Source organism: Triturus cristatus, chromosome 3_2 (genome assembly GCF_964204655.1).
Source record: "Triturus cristatus chromosome 3_2, aTriCri1.1, whole genome shotgun sequence".
Lineage (NCBI taxonomy): Eukaryota > Metazoa > Chordata > Amphibia > Caudata > Salamandridae > Triturus > Triturus cristatus.
The window spans coordinates 829376457-829392551 of record NC_140584.1 but is presented as its reverse complement, the minus strand read 5'-3'; the positions used below and the strand labels follow the sequence as shown (position 1 = coordinate 829392551).

Sequence of the window (16095 nt, the reverse complement as noted above, 5' to 3'; positions counted from 1 at the left end):
ACCTCAGAGCACTAATTTACATTACAATGCTCAATCAAAATTATTTGTCGAATCATATAATAGAAGTAGGACATTCTGGCAGCAGAAATACTTTCATCACCTTCCAACGCCGATCAAGCTCGGACGCCTGTTCGATCCCAGGGCTCACACTGGGACAGTCTCGCTATTTGTGTCATTGGCCTCGGAACGCCCCCCTCCCCTGCGCTTCACGTCCCGGAAGTGGGCGGAGACGTAGGTCTGTCAGTGAGAGTTTTCAGTAGTGGAGCTTCGGAGGTTGACATTTACACATGGAGCTCCAGGGGCTGGAGACGAGAGCCCAGGTGGACCCGGGGCTCTGGATGCGGCCCCCTGGACTTCTCTCCCGCCCGGACGTGCTATGCATGGCCGGCCTTCTGGGCACGTCACTGCGGACTCTGCACGAGGCCCACGGGCCGGACTCTGTGGCTGCGCTGGTGCCACAAGTGGTGCGAGTCCTGGAGTTGCTCGAGGCCTTCGCCGAGCGCGGAGAGGACCAGTGCCGGGGCCGGCAGGCGCTGCGAGCCCTGCGAACTCTGCGAGCCGATGAGGAGCGGGCCGAGGTGAGGGGGAGGTTGCAGTCGCAAGAGAGGGTGCTTCGCAGTGGATTAAAACGACATCTTAATTCAACGCCACGCAGGTGTCGCATTGTAGAGATTTTATCAAAGGCGTGATGTTTGAACAGTATACAACGATTTATAAAACCTCTTGGATGACAATGACCGTCATTTGGCGGATCCAAGTTTCGTTTTCAGCCACAAAATGCCCGAATTCAGTTCTTTAAATCGGATTGAAAAGATGTGAGTGCGCCTTTGAAAGGGATGTGCAGGGACATTTTAAGGATTTTGGGGGGCCCTTTTTGGAACAGCTTTGCATGTATGATCCAATTTCAGCTTCTTCATGCCCACTTTGCCCAGGTCCTTGATCATGCACTGGCACACTCGTCCAAATTCTAAATATGTTTACATCTAATATTCAGGGATAGTAATGTGTGTTTTCAATATTGCAACACAGCAGCGGCTCACTAATATTGCAGCAAATAATCTGAGTGACACCCTCCTATTTCTCATATATCATGTCCTGACCTTTTTTATGGATGTTGCATGAAACATAAACACAACATTCCTCTGAAAAATGTCTGTAATAGACTTTCGCACATCACCCACATTAAAAATAAATGAAAGGAAACTGTACTTAAAACAATCTGTTTAAGAATTATTTAAGATCATCAGGGCAAGACTCTGAAGAACATAGCTAGCTCTATCAGGGGGGCCCCCTGGAAGGCTGGGGCCCTGTACCAGAGCATACTTTGCCCATGCCTTAAAACGTCTTTGGGGACGTGACCAAAGGAGTGTTATAAGGAAACCTTTCCAAGCGGCAATGCCTATGTAAATAAGGATGTGGTTTAAAATAGGTAAACTAAAATTATGTGCTTCCACAGCGAGGTGCCACCTGACCAGCACGTCTCTGAGTTTTTTTTATTATTGCATCCAACTATGGCATTCAACAGCCAACTCATATGCCCAAAACAAACACCGTCCATTGGATTTACCAATGCTTGTCAGCTGCATGAGACAAATGATTAGCATTGATGTAGTTGTAAATAATTAGAATTGAAAATGTTTCAGTTCGAGAATTACTTAGATCTGTGGAAGGGGTTTTGGTCTTAGAGGAGTGTCTTAAACACTCCTGTTAATTCGCCTTTTTTATGTAGTCTGTTTGACTTAAGCCATTTTTCTCCTTACCTCCTTCCTGAAATCCTACACATCTCGTACTTTCCCACAAATAAAATTGGCACATATGTGACCATAACACGGTGCACATGGGGCTATCACCTAGCTGTTTTTTGGTTTTCTTTTACCAGCGTGACCAGCATTTTAATATCTTAGCAGGTATAGAAATTAGTGTAATAAACTAAAGTCAGTATTTTTTCCCCCTTATCACTGCATACTTAAAAAAATTATAGTTGTTGTAGCAAATGCCCATGTTGCTGGTCATCACACAAACAGCATGCCACATTTGGGGAAAAAAAGAGTATTTTGGGCAAGCTGTTCTACAAATGCAGTTCAGTCTGTTGATGTCTGCAGCCCTTTACTCTCACTCATGATGCCAGAAGTAGGGAAGAGTGTCTGATCTCCAGCAGTGGTGTTGGGTTAGGCTTGATAGGAGCACAGTCTCTGGTATCACCCCAAACTTCAAGCAGTGATCTTCAGAACAGTAGCTGAACCTCGTTTCTTTGGCAGATGAGGCATGCTGTTGGCACATGGGGCATTCTATCCCTTTTCCGCCATCAGCCATGCATGCTTCTCACCAGTCTTTTATGGCTGGTCCCAACTTGGGTGACATAGTGAGCAAAAGAACGATTGATTCAACCCAGATCACTGGGGATGAGCGGTCTAAAAGTTTCATCACTCCGTCCATCATCTTGATGTGTTTGCTGTGTTCCCCCTAAGTGGCATAGGTATGCCCAGATGTGGGTCCCTTGCTCACTGTGCCACTGTATTCAAGCTAGCTGGCTGATGAGGGGTGATACCCCAGTATGGTTGTTACCGGTCCCAGGAGGACCTGGCCTGCTATTTCGGACTGGACTGTTCCCATGAGGAGCAGGGTCAAGACTGATTTGCATATGGCTAGGTCCAAACTGAGGTGGCATGGTGAGCAAAAAACAATGGATTCAACCCAGATCTCTTTACTGGGGGTGAGTGGTTGAAATGTTTCATCACTCAGTTCATCATCTTGTTGTGTTTGCTATGGTCCCAACTTGTGACTGGCAGGTAGATAATTAAATTTTTATGTTTTTTATTCCTGGTGCAATCCTTTTCTGGCTTGACAAACAGATTCTATTGGGAAAAGTGAGCACCTATTCCTGTCTTACAGTACCAGTTTATATCCCCAGGGAAGGCCATTTGAAATAATTGAACTAGCCACTCGAAACTCAATCAAGCAGCCTAATTTGTTGGTATCTCCTTTCCATTCAGCCAATGAAGGTGTTTGGTACTAGCTCACTCAACTGGTTCAACTTGTTTGGCTTGCCTGGCACAAGATATTAATCCCATTTTTTGTGTGGTGCCCCTCGTTCCGTACGGTTAGGTACCTGTTCCACACTGTTAGATATTCCATTGTGTTTAGCCTATTCCCCCCCCACACACACACACCACGCAAAGCTATTAAGTCCTCCCTCCATCTCTGGTGATCTTTCAATCTGGTTACTTAAAGGGTAACGGCTGTGTCCAAGTTCTCCAGTCCACAAACGCTGGGAGTGTTGGGAAGCAATCTATACTACCAGTGTTAAGTGTTAGAGCGAACTAGTCCGTTTTCTTCTTCCATGGCAAACTCATGCAGAATCAGACTTTTCCTTTCCAAGTGCCGCATCTTGCCTCTGCTGGTGGGTGAGAAGCAAATTGGGATGGTGCTGTGATGATACTCACTCTGCTTACTAGCCTTTGACGCACTAGAATGTGCAAATTCTGTAGGACTGAAGTTTTCTGGATGGGTCTATGAACACTCCTGATTGAGGATTGCCCCAGTCAATTTGTTTTCAGTGCAAAGATGTCAGCATGAGTACAGCTCACATTTCTAGAATCGTTCAGTAGACCGTAAGGGTGCCACTGCAATGCTCTTCGTCATACAGGGGTTAAGCAACTGTAGGTATTTGCAAAGACTGGCTTTATTCACCTTCACTTTACTTGGCAGTAAGTGTTCTCTACTGGTAAAAGAAAATTAAAGGGAGCAAAGGGATGTTTTTGTTAGTGTGTGCGGGGACTATATGGATGAAGGCTGCTAGGGTCCAAAGATTAATGTTGATTGAGTTGCTCCAGCTGAGAAGAACGTGTTCAAAACAAACAGAATATCTGTAATGAAAAAGTGAGTATATGAGTCATGGTGGGTCTGCAGAGGAATCTGATAGGTAGTTCCAAGTGTAGGTAAGGGCACAAGATAGCAGTTTCCCTTTTCCCCATCATACTTCCTTCACAAAGTCTCTTCCTCCTAAACTTGGGGGCACCAAGGGTGTTGATTTTTACCAGCAAATGTTTGCTGGGTGAAATACCAGTAAATCTCCAGTGTCTGTGCAATTATGCCCACAGAGTAAATCAATACATTGAAAATGAATGTATCATAAACAGAAATGTATATTTAGAAGATTTGCTACCAAGCATGTGGTATGTTGAGGGGTTTGGACTTTAAGGTACATCACATGACAAGCCTAAAAAAATCCAGTCGCTATGGTGAGTCAGATTTTATGAGGTCAAGCTATATTTAGGACATATTCACCCATTTTGGCAAGTTGACAAAGAACAGGTGTTTTGTATAGTCAGTTAAGTGCAATAAAAATGCCTTTAAATCTTGTTTTTATCTTGTCATATTTGCTTTGTGTTCCAAAACAGAGGGTCAGAAGTCAGTTTCCATGGACTTTTCCATCTCTGACTGCAGAGTTCCAGGGTTTTGTAAAGTGAACTGTCTGATCTGCTGTATGAATTGTGAAATTAAAGGCTTTAGGGTATCTTTCTAACACATTTAAATAGCTAATAAATAAACTGTACAAACATTTCAGAATATGGTTCAGTAGTTGTGAAAGCCGATTTGTTTTGTACTTGTGTGTGAAGAAAACAATATTTTAATAGGATGGAAAAACAAATAAGAACACTTTACTTGGTGATGTACAAATGATAGATATGTTTCTGAAACCCAATTTTCACAAATTGTTAATACACTATATAGTTTCATCAGTAAGGTTGTGGGAAGGTTTTTGACATTTTTCTGGAAATTTACTGTTAGTAAATGACAGTGCGCTACCACATCATGCTTTAGTAATCTATTTATTAGAGTTGAGTGTTTATACATGAACTCAGAAACAGTCCTGCCTCTGCCCTGATGGTAATACTATTAGTAAACTGAGAGGCAAGTCGGGGATCATGCGTACCCTCTGTAGGGGCGAGATTATTATTACACATGGAGCAAATGTTTAGTCTGTTTAATCAAACAAAAGAGTTTTGTTTTGTACAGCAGAAATGCTGAACTCACATGTTTGAAGGTGTGCTCATACGTGAGAATGAAGTAAAAGGCGACAGTAAAATAAAATATTTGCCAAAGATTACACAATTTGAGACCAGTTTATGGGTCGGATACATTAGTTAGGTCGAGTAGATCATTCAAGTTACTCAACCTGCAGGTCTAGTAACATTTTAATGATTTTTTTTAAGGCCTGCTGGAAGTATTTGGATGTTGTTAGACATAACCACCTTGTATTGTAGTTCGAAATTCTGTTAATCTATTAATGCAGGGGGTTGAGTATTGATATCTTTTTTTCTGAAATATTGTCCTCCATGCTATCCTCTCCCATCAGTATTTGCCCATGCTTTTGTAAATGAATTGAATGAACATAATATACTGAGACTCTCTTTTTCTTTGGGTGAACTATAATATGTCCTTAGCAAGAGATTGAGTAAGCTTGTAGTATCTAAATTGGTCGATCTGGCCTCAGTTTTGTATTGCAACTGTATTCATGTAGGCTAGAGTGAAAATATGTCCTCGCTGATTTGGGAAGGTTTAGAAAGAATTACCCAACGGTTACAGGGAAATTGATGTGAGGTTTGGTTACTCAATACAGAATATTAGAAGCTTTGCTTTGATTTGATTTACTCTAAAGCGGCCTTTAAGGTACTGCACTAGATATGTGCTGGCGTTTTAAATTGCAAATCTGGGTAACACTGATAGATAGGGGCAGCATATCTATCTTTCTAGCTCTCTATCTATTTGACCTTTCAGAAATCTCTGGCTGTTGGTCTAATGAAAGAGTCTTGGACTCAAAATGTCACGTATAAACAAGAATCGGAGAGTGTTTCAAATACGATCACCCTATGCCCTGGCCTAAAGGCTTAGCCTTAGAGAAAATGATCGCCGCTGTTAATTAAGAAAAACATGGTGCACTTGCAGTGTGTTACATTTCAACTATGCCTTTGGAGTCAAAGTAATAGAAAATGCTACAGAACTCTTTCTAAATTACCTCAGAGAAATTTCTAAATTACTTCTCCAAACACACAACTTCTTGGAATAAAGCATAATGTTAATAATGCCATTTTAATGGATATCTTTAAAATTATGGACTTTTTTTTTTAGCTTTGTGTAGAGGTCTTCAAACGTTTTTGGTCTGAGCCCCCTTACCCAATATGTTTTGAAGTTAGGGGGCCCCCCTCCAAAACGTTATGAAAAGGCATGGGGGCGTGGGAGGGGCAGGGTTGAGTACAGAGGGCGGGGCGGGCTTATGAGATCATTTTAGGGGTACTATTTCAGTATCTCATAATCCACCCTAAATGTGAGAAATTACATTAAAAACAGAATATATATTTTAATAATATAATATCTCCTCTGCCTCATTCTCGCCTTCCTCACTAAGCCTGGCTGTCACTGCAATCTTGAAACAGACTCACAGTCCCTTTCAGAAAATAGAAGGTTTCACGTGTTTTGCCCACCTCTTTGCATAAACGGGGCACTCCGCCCACATGCTATCCACCATGCTTCTATTGTAAGGTAAGACAGGCTCAACAGTGATGCAGTGGGTCCTTCAACTTCCTGGACACCAGTGCCTCTGCACCTGCCTTACTAATGAGAACGAATGCCTTGCAAAGCAAGCAATCTCCTCTGCCCATTGTTACCCCCCCATGCTCCTTTCTGTTACCTCTCTGAGGCCCAAGCTTAGGTCTCCACTGCTTCAATGTCCTCATCTCTTGGTTCGATGCCCAAAGCAATAATGGCTCATCAAGGGTATACTGAGCCCTAATGCAAGCAAAGAATGATAGTAAAACCGTTATATTAGAGGTTTAGTTTGGCTCAAGCATCTCTGGGCCCCATTGCCATGGCGTCTGCAGCACAAATGATACCTACTTCTCTGCCCACTCCACTGGGCCATCACTTCCTAGGACTGAGGCCCAAAGCAGGCCGTCTTCCCCTTTGTGTCAAAAAAAGAAAAAAGCTCCACATCTCACCCTCTTGTGTTTGGAACCTGTGCGTTGTAGCAAGGGGAACTTGTGCCCCAATATTAACTAGGTAAATGGCTCCCCAGTCCCCTTTTTTTGCTGGGAACATATCCATATTTGGGGTGCAGTAACCCCTCATACCATTACTCCAGTGCCAGTTCACCCGCACTCTAATGGTAATGATGGGCCATTAAACAAAAATGGGCCCACATTTCCTAACACCTTCTTTAGGGCTTCACTTTGAGGAAGTGGGGAAGCTGTGTCTGTCCACTTGTTAAAAAAAAAATTAAACCCCCTTAGCACCCCTTCATCTGGGCCTTGTCTTTGAAGCTATCCTTGGGTTTTGCTCTTACTCAGGGGCTCCAGGGTTCTTGATGATCAAGGCTCTAAATGCAACCTTTTAGGCCTCCTCGCTGCCACCACCTCAAATCACCTGAGAGGCCATCTGCATGTAAGCAGAGGTGTAAGTTGGCTGGGTGTAGGAGGACCAAGGTACTTAAGTGTTTTTAATTTTTCAAAAATAGTTCCCATGGTTGTTGTTGAAAATAACCATCCCTGAAGTGTTAACAGGGACCTGGAGATACATCTGTGTGAGGGTCAAAGGTGAGGGGGTGTGGTGGGGACCGAAAGTGCTTTAATTTATGGAGTCACTTGAAGCATCCTGATAACGAAGATGTATACTTTTTTTTAGAGTTATCATAAGGATGCTGAGTTGAGTTTTGGAACAAGCCTTTTTAATGGACTCATAAAAATGTCTGCACTTGGTACAGTCTGGTTATTACTTATATGTATACATTGAAATCGCATGTTTTATCATATACACTAAATCATTATGGAGCAGCCTATCTTCAACTTTATGTAATACAATTTTAAAGTAATGATATTCACCGTGTTTTCTGTTACATGCTGGTACCATATTGCCCTATAAATACACACAATTCTGCACTGCACCAAGCAGGATGCAATTGTGTGACTCTGGTCTCACGGACATCTGAAATGGTTGAATTAACCAGTTGACATTTCATAACATAAGAGTGTATTTCCGACAAATTAGTTTCATTTGCATTTATTTTTTATCTAAGGTTTGTGCATTATTTTGCAGACTGTTGCTGTAGAGGTGAAAAAACAATAAAATACGTATACAATATTTTGTTGGTTTTAGCCATGTCTTTGACCCTGCCATCACAGGGCTCAGGATCACAGTTTCCATACTTTTTATGAACTTCAAATATGCATGGCCAGTATTTTAATGTCTTGACTGGTACAAAATTGGAAAAATCACCTAAAGGCGATATTTTTTCTTCTTATAAATACATACTTTAAACCGTAAATGTTAGAAGAAACAATTACCCAAAGGACCCCTGACTGAAAATAAAAATCAACAAAAATTGAAAGGCCATATTAAAAATGACTACACTACAAATGAGGTAGTCTAAAGTTCTACTTAAGAATCCTGGCGGGGCTTTGCAGAAACTGCTTGGTATTTTTCTTTGGGGAAAGGTGGCAACCCTAACTTCAACAGCTTTGTGTAAATGAAGATGGCCTTGAAACACGGAAAATAGTCTGGCTTCCAGTGCGTCTTAATTTGTAAGTATTTTTTGTGGTATTTACGACCCGTGGGAACGCCACCACGGACTCCGCAGACTTTTGTGTGTGTGTGTGTGTGGGGGGGACGAGGGGTGGTTGGGGAGCAGGGGTGCGCCCCTCAGTTTAAAGACTTGTGGTTTAGGGTGATCATTGTCCCCACTGGCAATAAACCCGATTCACTATTGTGCTTTATGATCTTGTGGGACTAATTAAATAGAATGTATTTCCACTTCATAAAGTATACTGATTATTTTCTAGCTCCTTTATAAATAGATGTATGTAAAGGGTCTGTTTTGTTGGCATCTAGTTTAGCTTACCTTTGGGCTTTAAGGGCACAATGTGTTATGGCTGTGATTAACAAGTGACATTCATTATTTAAGTTCACTATTTAGCTCTAGGGTTATTAGCTCATTATCAATTATTTATATTCTTACATTTTAGGGATGACATTGTTTGTTATTGTAAGTTCTTAGCACTATTGGTATTTAGTTTTATGAAATGCCAACACGTTTTGATACTGATATTGGCATCTAGGTTATTCATTTTAAACGAAAGTAATACTTTAAACACCCTAGACCTTGTAGTACAGTAGAAAAGAGCAAGAATAAACCCGTCAAATATCAAGCCCCGATTTATATTGTGGAAAATATCTTACTGTTTAAAGTCCTATGCCATGGTTTTCTCTCGTCGTTTAGGAGAGACTGGTTTTGCAGAATCTAATGGGCCAGTATTAGATTATTATGAGATTTCAACACTTATGATAGCTCTGAATAAGTTTAGATAGAAGAATGAATTTAACATAGAAGCTGTGGATTTGCCCAAAATACAGAGGGCAGCAGATGGTGGGGTCACTTACTGCGTGCTCTGCTCTTCATTTCACAGGGATCTCTTATCTTTTACAGGTAAAATATCAGCTCTGGCAGGCACATGCTTTGGCATTCTAAGAATGCTATGCAAAATCTTAGATATTCTACCATTAGATGCCAAAAAGACCATTGTGCAGGCCCTGGTTACATCTCGTCTGGATTTCTGCAACATCCTCTATTCAGGGACTATAAAAGGCAATTTGAATATACTACAGAAGGTCCAAAATGCAGCGCCCCGAATGATACTGAACATTCTGAGGCACACCCTGGTGGGAGCTGCCTTAAGGGAGCTACACTGGTTACCAGTACAGGCAAGAGTCACTTTTAAATCTCTATGCTTCTGCCACAGGATTTTTAATGAGAAAGGGCCTAGTTTTCTGCGCCCTTTACTTTACCCCCTACAGACCTACCTGGAATCTCCGGTCTGTGGGAACTGCTAAGTTGATAGTGCCTAAAGTTCAAAAAGCACGTTTGAGAGGCAGATCCTTTAGCTTTTTAGCAGCCAAAGCTTGGAACAAGCTGCTTTTGGAATCGAGGATGCATCCGTCTGAAGCGATGTTTCACAAAAAGCTTAAGACTTGGATCTTTCAGTCATCACTGGGGGACTGGTGTTAAGCGCTGTTGTTGCGGATAGGCCGTTCTATGTTGGGATTAGGGGTTTTCTGGCGCGATAGGGCTCTGTTGTTAGGACTGAGTTGTCTCAGCGCGGGGACCGTTGGAGTAACCAAGCGCTTTATAAGCTTTAATCTAATCTGTCAAAGCACATTATGATGGCATGACAACTATTCTCTGAGCATTTATGGTTGTTCTTCAGGTATTTTTCAGTTCTCTTAGAAAGCCAGGCTGTCTATAGGCTGGTCTCTAAACATTTGGTTCATTGTAGAATCTGAAGAATAGGCATTAGCCTCACAGGTCCAAAGTTCCTGGTTCGCTGGGTATTCAAATTTGCTAGTTGAGGGTATTCGAGGTGATCCTTTACTTCCAGAACAAAGATTTGTGATCCTGACCTAGATAGTTCCAAGTGGATGAATGGGTCCTGTTAGGAAGCTCAAAATTCAGGCTTCAAGTGTAGGCTAGTTGCTTGAATTCTGCACAGCTAACATAATCTCCTAACTAGTTAACAAGCTCTCCCAATACTCTTCCCTCCCGCCAGTGGGGCTTAAAACACTTGTCCGTCTTCTGACCTTAGATAAGTGCTGCACACCATGCTCAACAGTCGGGCCAGGCTGGCCGTACCGGGCATTTCCTTGGTATGGTGGGGGCCTGTTTTGCAGTGATTGGGACCGGTTTTGCAGCATAGCTGCATTATCGACCCCCCAGTAACAAAAGCGGCAAGCAAGCATTTCCAGCCTCCCGGGACAAAGGCAGTGCTTCCCCCAGGAGCTGGTCCGATAAAATTGCCAGGGCTGCTTTCGAGTTCCCAATCCGGCCCTGCTCAACAGCATGCCTAGTCGAGGCTAGAGGTGAGGGGCTGGCTGATGGAGGTCTTTTTGAATGTACAGGGAGACTTGCAGTTCTGCGGGTAGGACTCCTTTTGCTTCATTAGACACTTTATGGAGACCACTTCACACAGTGAAAACAGTAGGACCCCTGGCAGAACTTGTCAGGCTTTGTTTCCGCCTAAGAAGCGCTACAGGCCAAATTAAAAAATACTGATCCACAAAGTCTCTTTTCGGGGGACAATGTGGAGACAGGGAGCACTGGGCCAAAGCTGTGGGTGCAGAGGTTATTTACGTCTATTGTCACAGGGTCAGTCTTACTATGGCTCTTCAATCTGGGCCAAGTACAGCTATTTCAGCACTTCACTTGGTGGTAGCAATGGCCAGTAGTCACAGGCTTCTCAGGTAGGTTAGTACGGGGGTACATTGGCTCTGGGCAACATTGATACATAGGCGGCGAGACATGGGTTCAGCTCTCAATACCACTCCCAGCAGCGCACAAAGAGCCCAGTGCTTCTCATTTGAAAAAGACAAGTACTTTATTTTACTTAAATGAGCAATTCTACACTCTGCAATGATGCTGTAGATACCTGATACTCTGGTTGGAGTCCAAAGTGGGGCCCAACCAGGCTCCCTGTTTCCCTCTATGACTTTGGGTTCTGCTAGCATAGTCTCTAGCTCGGGTGCAACGCCCCCTCCCTATCTTAGAACACTGTCTCTTCTTGGAGGCTAAATAAGCCCTATATAGTGTGTCACCCATTCCTTCCTCATGGTGGTGTAGACTGGCAGGAGGCATCCTATGGGCAGGTGGGTTCACCCATGGAGTGCATGCCCAAGTATACGGCTTGTGTCAGAACTGCTCAGGTTGACAGGTTTCAGGCCGCACAGTGAGTGTTTGGAGAGTGGGTGTTCTGGCATCAGTCCTCTTCTGGGCTCCAGCACATGGACCTCACAGGTTTGTCAAGCCTGAATTTGTCAGAGTGCCCTGTCAGTTGTCCTGTGGCCGGCTGGGTAGACGTGATATAGCAGTCTTCTTTTGTGGACACGGGCTTTGGTGATGGTGGGTTACTTCTAGGTGCTATTGGGAGCACGTTGACAGCTGTATGATTGGGCGCTGGTGTCTTGAGTGCCTCGGTTGGCAGGTGCTAGTTTGGCATGTAGCACCTCAGGGCGGTGGCCTGAATCTTCAGAACAGACTATTCTTTTTGAAAACCTCTGGGGGTCATTGCCGTCTGGGTTTGCAGGGACAGAGAGGGTTGCCACTGGACAGATGTTGATTCTGGCTTCCGCCAGGACAACCGATTGGGCACACTTTCTCGGGTGTCATGGGCGGCCATGAGAGCATAACTAGGATGACACAGAAGGCCACTCAGGCATGTTTCTGAACAATGATCATGCCAGTCACACAGTCAGTGAGTTTCTAGTGGATGCACCCTTGAACCAGAATCAACTGCTTCTAGCCACCTTCAGGCTGCCTTCTGCAGGGTGGGCTTTCTCCTTCACTCAGACAAGGACTCTTTGGGTTCCTGGGACAAGTCGGGCAGTTCTTCCTTCACATTAGACTCCAGGTAATATCCCTCACCTTTGGAAAGGTGAGTGTCCGGCAGAGGCAGCCTCTTGTGCTGTAGTCTTCTGGGTACTCAGTCGACATACCATCCGTGATGAGAGAGATCTTGGAGCTGGAAAAATAAGTAAGTGCTCCCACATTAGCATAAGGGGTATGTAGTTTCTGTTTGCCTTTACAGAACCAGTTTGGGCCAGTTCAGTTTTCATGTGTAATAGCAGGATATGCTGCCACCACCGCGCTACACATGTGAACCAGTGAGACGGGGACAATAGTCCTGTTGTCACTACAGAAGATCCACTTAGTGCGTTCTTCTAGGTCCAGCCCATTCATTAGTCCAGGGCAGACCTAGGCTGTGGTACGGACGCCAGATTAGGAGGAGACTTGAGCCATAAATCTGAAAACTGTGATACGATATACTTGGAGTTGGGAACACAGGACAGGGGTCACACCTGTACACCATGCAGGGAACGTTCCCATCCCAAGAGTCCCATATTAAAAATCAAAGGGATCCAGTGTAATGGCCATTTTCAGTCGGGACCTGTAAAATCTTCATGTGTTTGGGGGCTAACCTATCCGGTACAAGTACTGTTTCACAGCAGGAAAATTGGTTTAATTATGAGATGCCTAATATCTCTGTAACTTCATTCAAGCTATTGCTTCATGCTACAACCATACTGATAGCCACAATGGCATTTTTATTCATATTTGGCCCTTACTTCAAAACCTGCATTGCCTGTAGGTTACGATCGCCGGACTATCTCATAAAGTGGTTTGTCTTGGAACACCACCATTTCTAACAGAAAAACCTAAAAATTCAAGAGAAAGTTGGAGCACGAGAGGTGTTGAATTTTGAAAATGATTACAAGTTTTAAATAATCTAAAACGATGGAGATGTTTTCCAGCATCGCCACAGCTGTGTGTAATTCTTTTACAACTTAATTGAAATTTGAAGATGTTTTAGTAAAAAGAACAAATGCACTGTTTTTCTTGGAGTACCTCAGTCCACTTTTGAAAACTCTCGTATTTGTCTGCTAATTTACCTTTTATTCTGTATAGTGTATTATTTTCCATATATAGACTCTATCTTTTCTCAGTGTTTCTTTATTGTTGCCGTTGGCAGTTTGTTGTGTTTTATTTTATTGTAAAATGTTACTGTTAATTTGGGTTTATGTGTCGCTCAAGAAAATGCGTAAGTAAAATAAATAGTTTGTGTGTAACTGCCGATATATAGCTGTACCTAGGGTTCTAATAGAAATATCTTCACATTCTTGAAGCCCAACCTTGATTATTTAGCTCTTTAGCGGAAAGTAAGGCAAGACAATTGGCAACAAGATCAAGAAAGTCCTGAACACCTCCATCGCCACAGCCTGCTTCCCTGAGGACTGGCAACACGCTGAAGTGAGGCCCCTCCTGAACAAACCATTCGCTGACCCAGCGGATCCGAAGAACTACCGGCGCATCTGCGTACTCCTCTTTCCGGTGAAGGCTCTCAAAGATAATCAACCAGCAACTCACCAAACACTTCGAGCACCACAACCACCTGGACCCTTCTCAATCCGGATTCCTAGCCAACCACAGCTCTGAGATAGCAGACACCGACGACCTCTGGGCCCTCGTAGACCACGGCGAATCAGCAGCCCTCATTCCCCAGATCTGTCAGTCGCCCTCAACACAGTCTCCCACTACATCTTGATCAAGAGACTCCACCAAATCGGAATCCAGGGAGATGCCCTTGAAAGGAAGAACCAATCTGTCTCCCACCATTCACCTCAGGACTCAAGAAGATCATCTGTGGCATCCCACAAGGATTGTCGCTCAACCCCATCTTCTTCAACACGTGCATGACCCCCCCTGGCCAACACCATCAAATTGCACGGGCTCAACATCTTCACCTATGCCGACGACACCCAGCTCATCCTGTTGCTGTCACAAGACCCCTCCACCACCAGAACCAGCTGCCACAGATGTATGATTAACATTGCCGACTGGATGAAAGACAACGGTCTCAAGTTCAACTCTGTCAAGATGGAAGTCCTCATCTTTGGGAACAACATCTCACCATGGAAGGACACTTGGTGGCCTGCTGAACTCGGCCCTGCCCTCCTCCACCCCGACAGACCATCCCAGCAACCTCGGCATCATCATGGACAGCAAGTTATCTATGCAGAAACAGGTAAACGCAGTTTTGTGGGCCTGCTTCCACACCCTACGCATGCTACGTAATATCTTCAGGTGGTTCCCAATCGACACTAAAAGGACTATCACTCAAGCCCTCATCACCAGCAGGCTGGACTACAGTAACACTCTTTATGTAGGAATCACTGCACGCCTCATTAAGAGACTACAGACAATACAAAACGCAGCAACAAGACTTGTCCTTAACCTCCCCAGATGGACTTGCATCACCCCATACCTCAAGAAGCTACACTGGCTCCTGATCCAGAAGAGATGCCAGTTCAAGATGCTGACCACACATACAAAGCCCTTTAAGAAGAAAGACCAGCATACATCAACAAATTAATGACCGTCCACTAACCAACCAGATTCCTGCGATCAGCCTCCCTTTTCCTCATAGACCCCCCCCGACCCGCCGGTCCAACAGTAGAGGACGCTTCTTCTCACCTAGCGGCAAAGCCTGGAACGACCTTCCCCTGCAACTCTGGAATGCTGCATCGCTCCAGGAATTCAGAAAATGACTCAAGACGTGGTTGTTCAAATGAACAGAGCACTGCGAATCAGCTAGCAACTCCAGTGCCTTCAGACGCTCACAGGTGATTTGGCATGCTTTATACATCCTGAAACAACAAAACCATAGCACAGCTCAGAAAAAGGGGCACAGGAGCTGGAAAGTACAGTTCTCCTGACCATTGAAAATCTTTGTTCTGAGATCATGTTGCTCCAAGTTGAGATCTAGTTGGTGGTCTGACTAGGGCAATCTTTCAAAAAGCCTGTCTGCATTATAAAGTTATTTGTGCTCAAGGTGCCCTTGTAGGGAGATGGACTCCTAGGTGCCGGGAGTAGGAGGTTTAAGTTTCCTTTTCCCAGGCCGAAGGTCCACTATTCAGCTGGTCCCCCATACAAAGGAAATTTTCGCTCAGGCGCAGGACAAGACAGTTGGAACTCCCATGGTGGTTTGTCGAAGAGCTTCCCTGGGTATTTTCGAGGCTCTCAACCCTACTAAGATTGAGAAATATCTATTGCAAGTTCTCTGTAAGTAAAATGTTGAAAGCTGTTGTTTTCACAATGAAAAAGATTCAAACTAAAGGACTGGATCTTGACGTTCTCAGTAAGTACTGAGAAAATCACAGGCGGTTATTAAAGAAGTAAGAGAATCAGACTGACTAAGCCGTCTGTGTACTCAATAAGCACACATAACCTAGTAAACATCTGTGCTGGTACAAGGATGAAGTCAGATGTGTGCATCTTTGCAAATAATTTATAGAAAAAATAATTTACTGACTAAAATTTTAAAGAATATACGACGATACAACCTCCAATACATTGAACTTAATGATCTGTTAATAATTATGCATCCCAAAAGTTGTCCAAAACGTAAACATTTCATAATAAAACAAATACATGAACTTATCTGCTCTTTAAACTTATTTGAAGCGTTTTGCCTTTCTTGCACAACAAAAACACTTCAG

The 16095-nt window shown here is 43.7% G+C and overlaps 1 protein-coding gene across 1 annotated transcript in view; it reads left to right on the top strand.

The window, feature by feature from the left end:
- Window positions 1-208: 208 nt before the first annotated feature.
- RILP (Rab interacting lysosomal protein) overlaps window positions 209-16095 on the top strand; it is a 130290-nt gene continuing 114403 nt past the window's right edge. The window contains exon 1 of the mRNA XM_085649061.1: window positions 209-578. Within this exon, the coding sequence (XP_085505187.1) occupies window positions 288-578 (291 nt within the window). The 5' untranslated portion in view covers window positions 209-287. The remainder of the gene's footprint in view (window positions 579-16095) is intronic.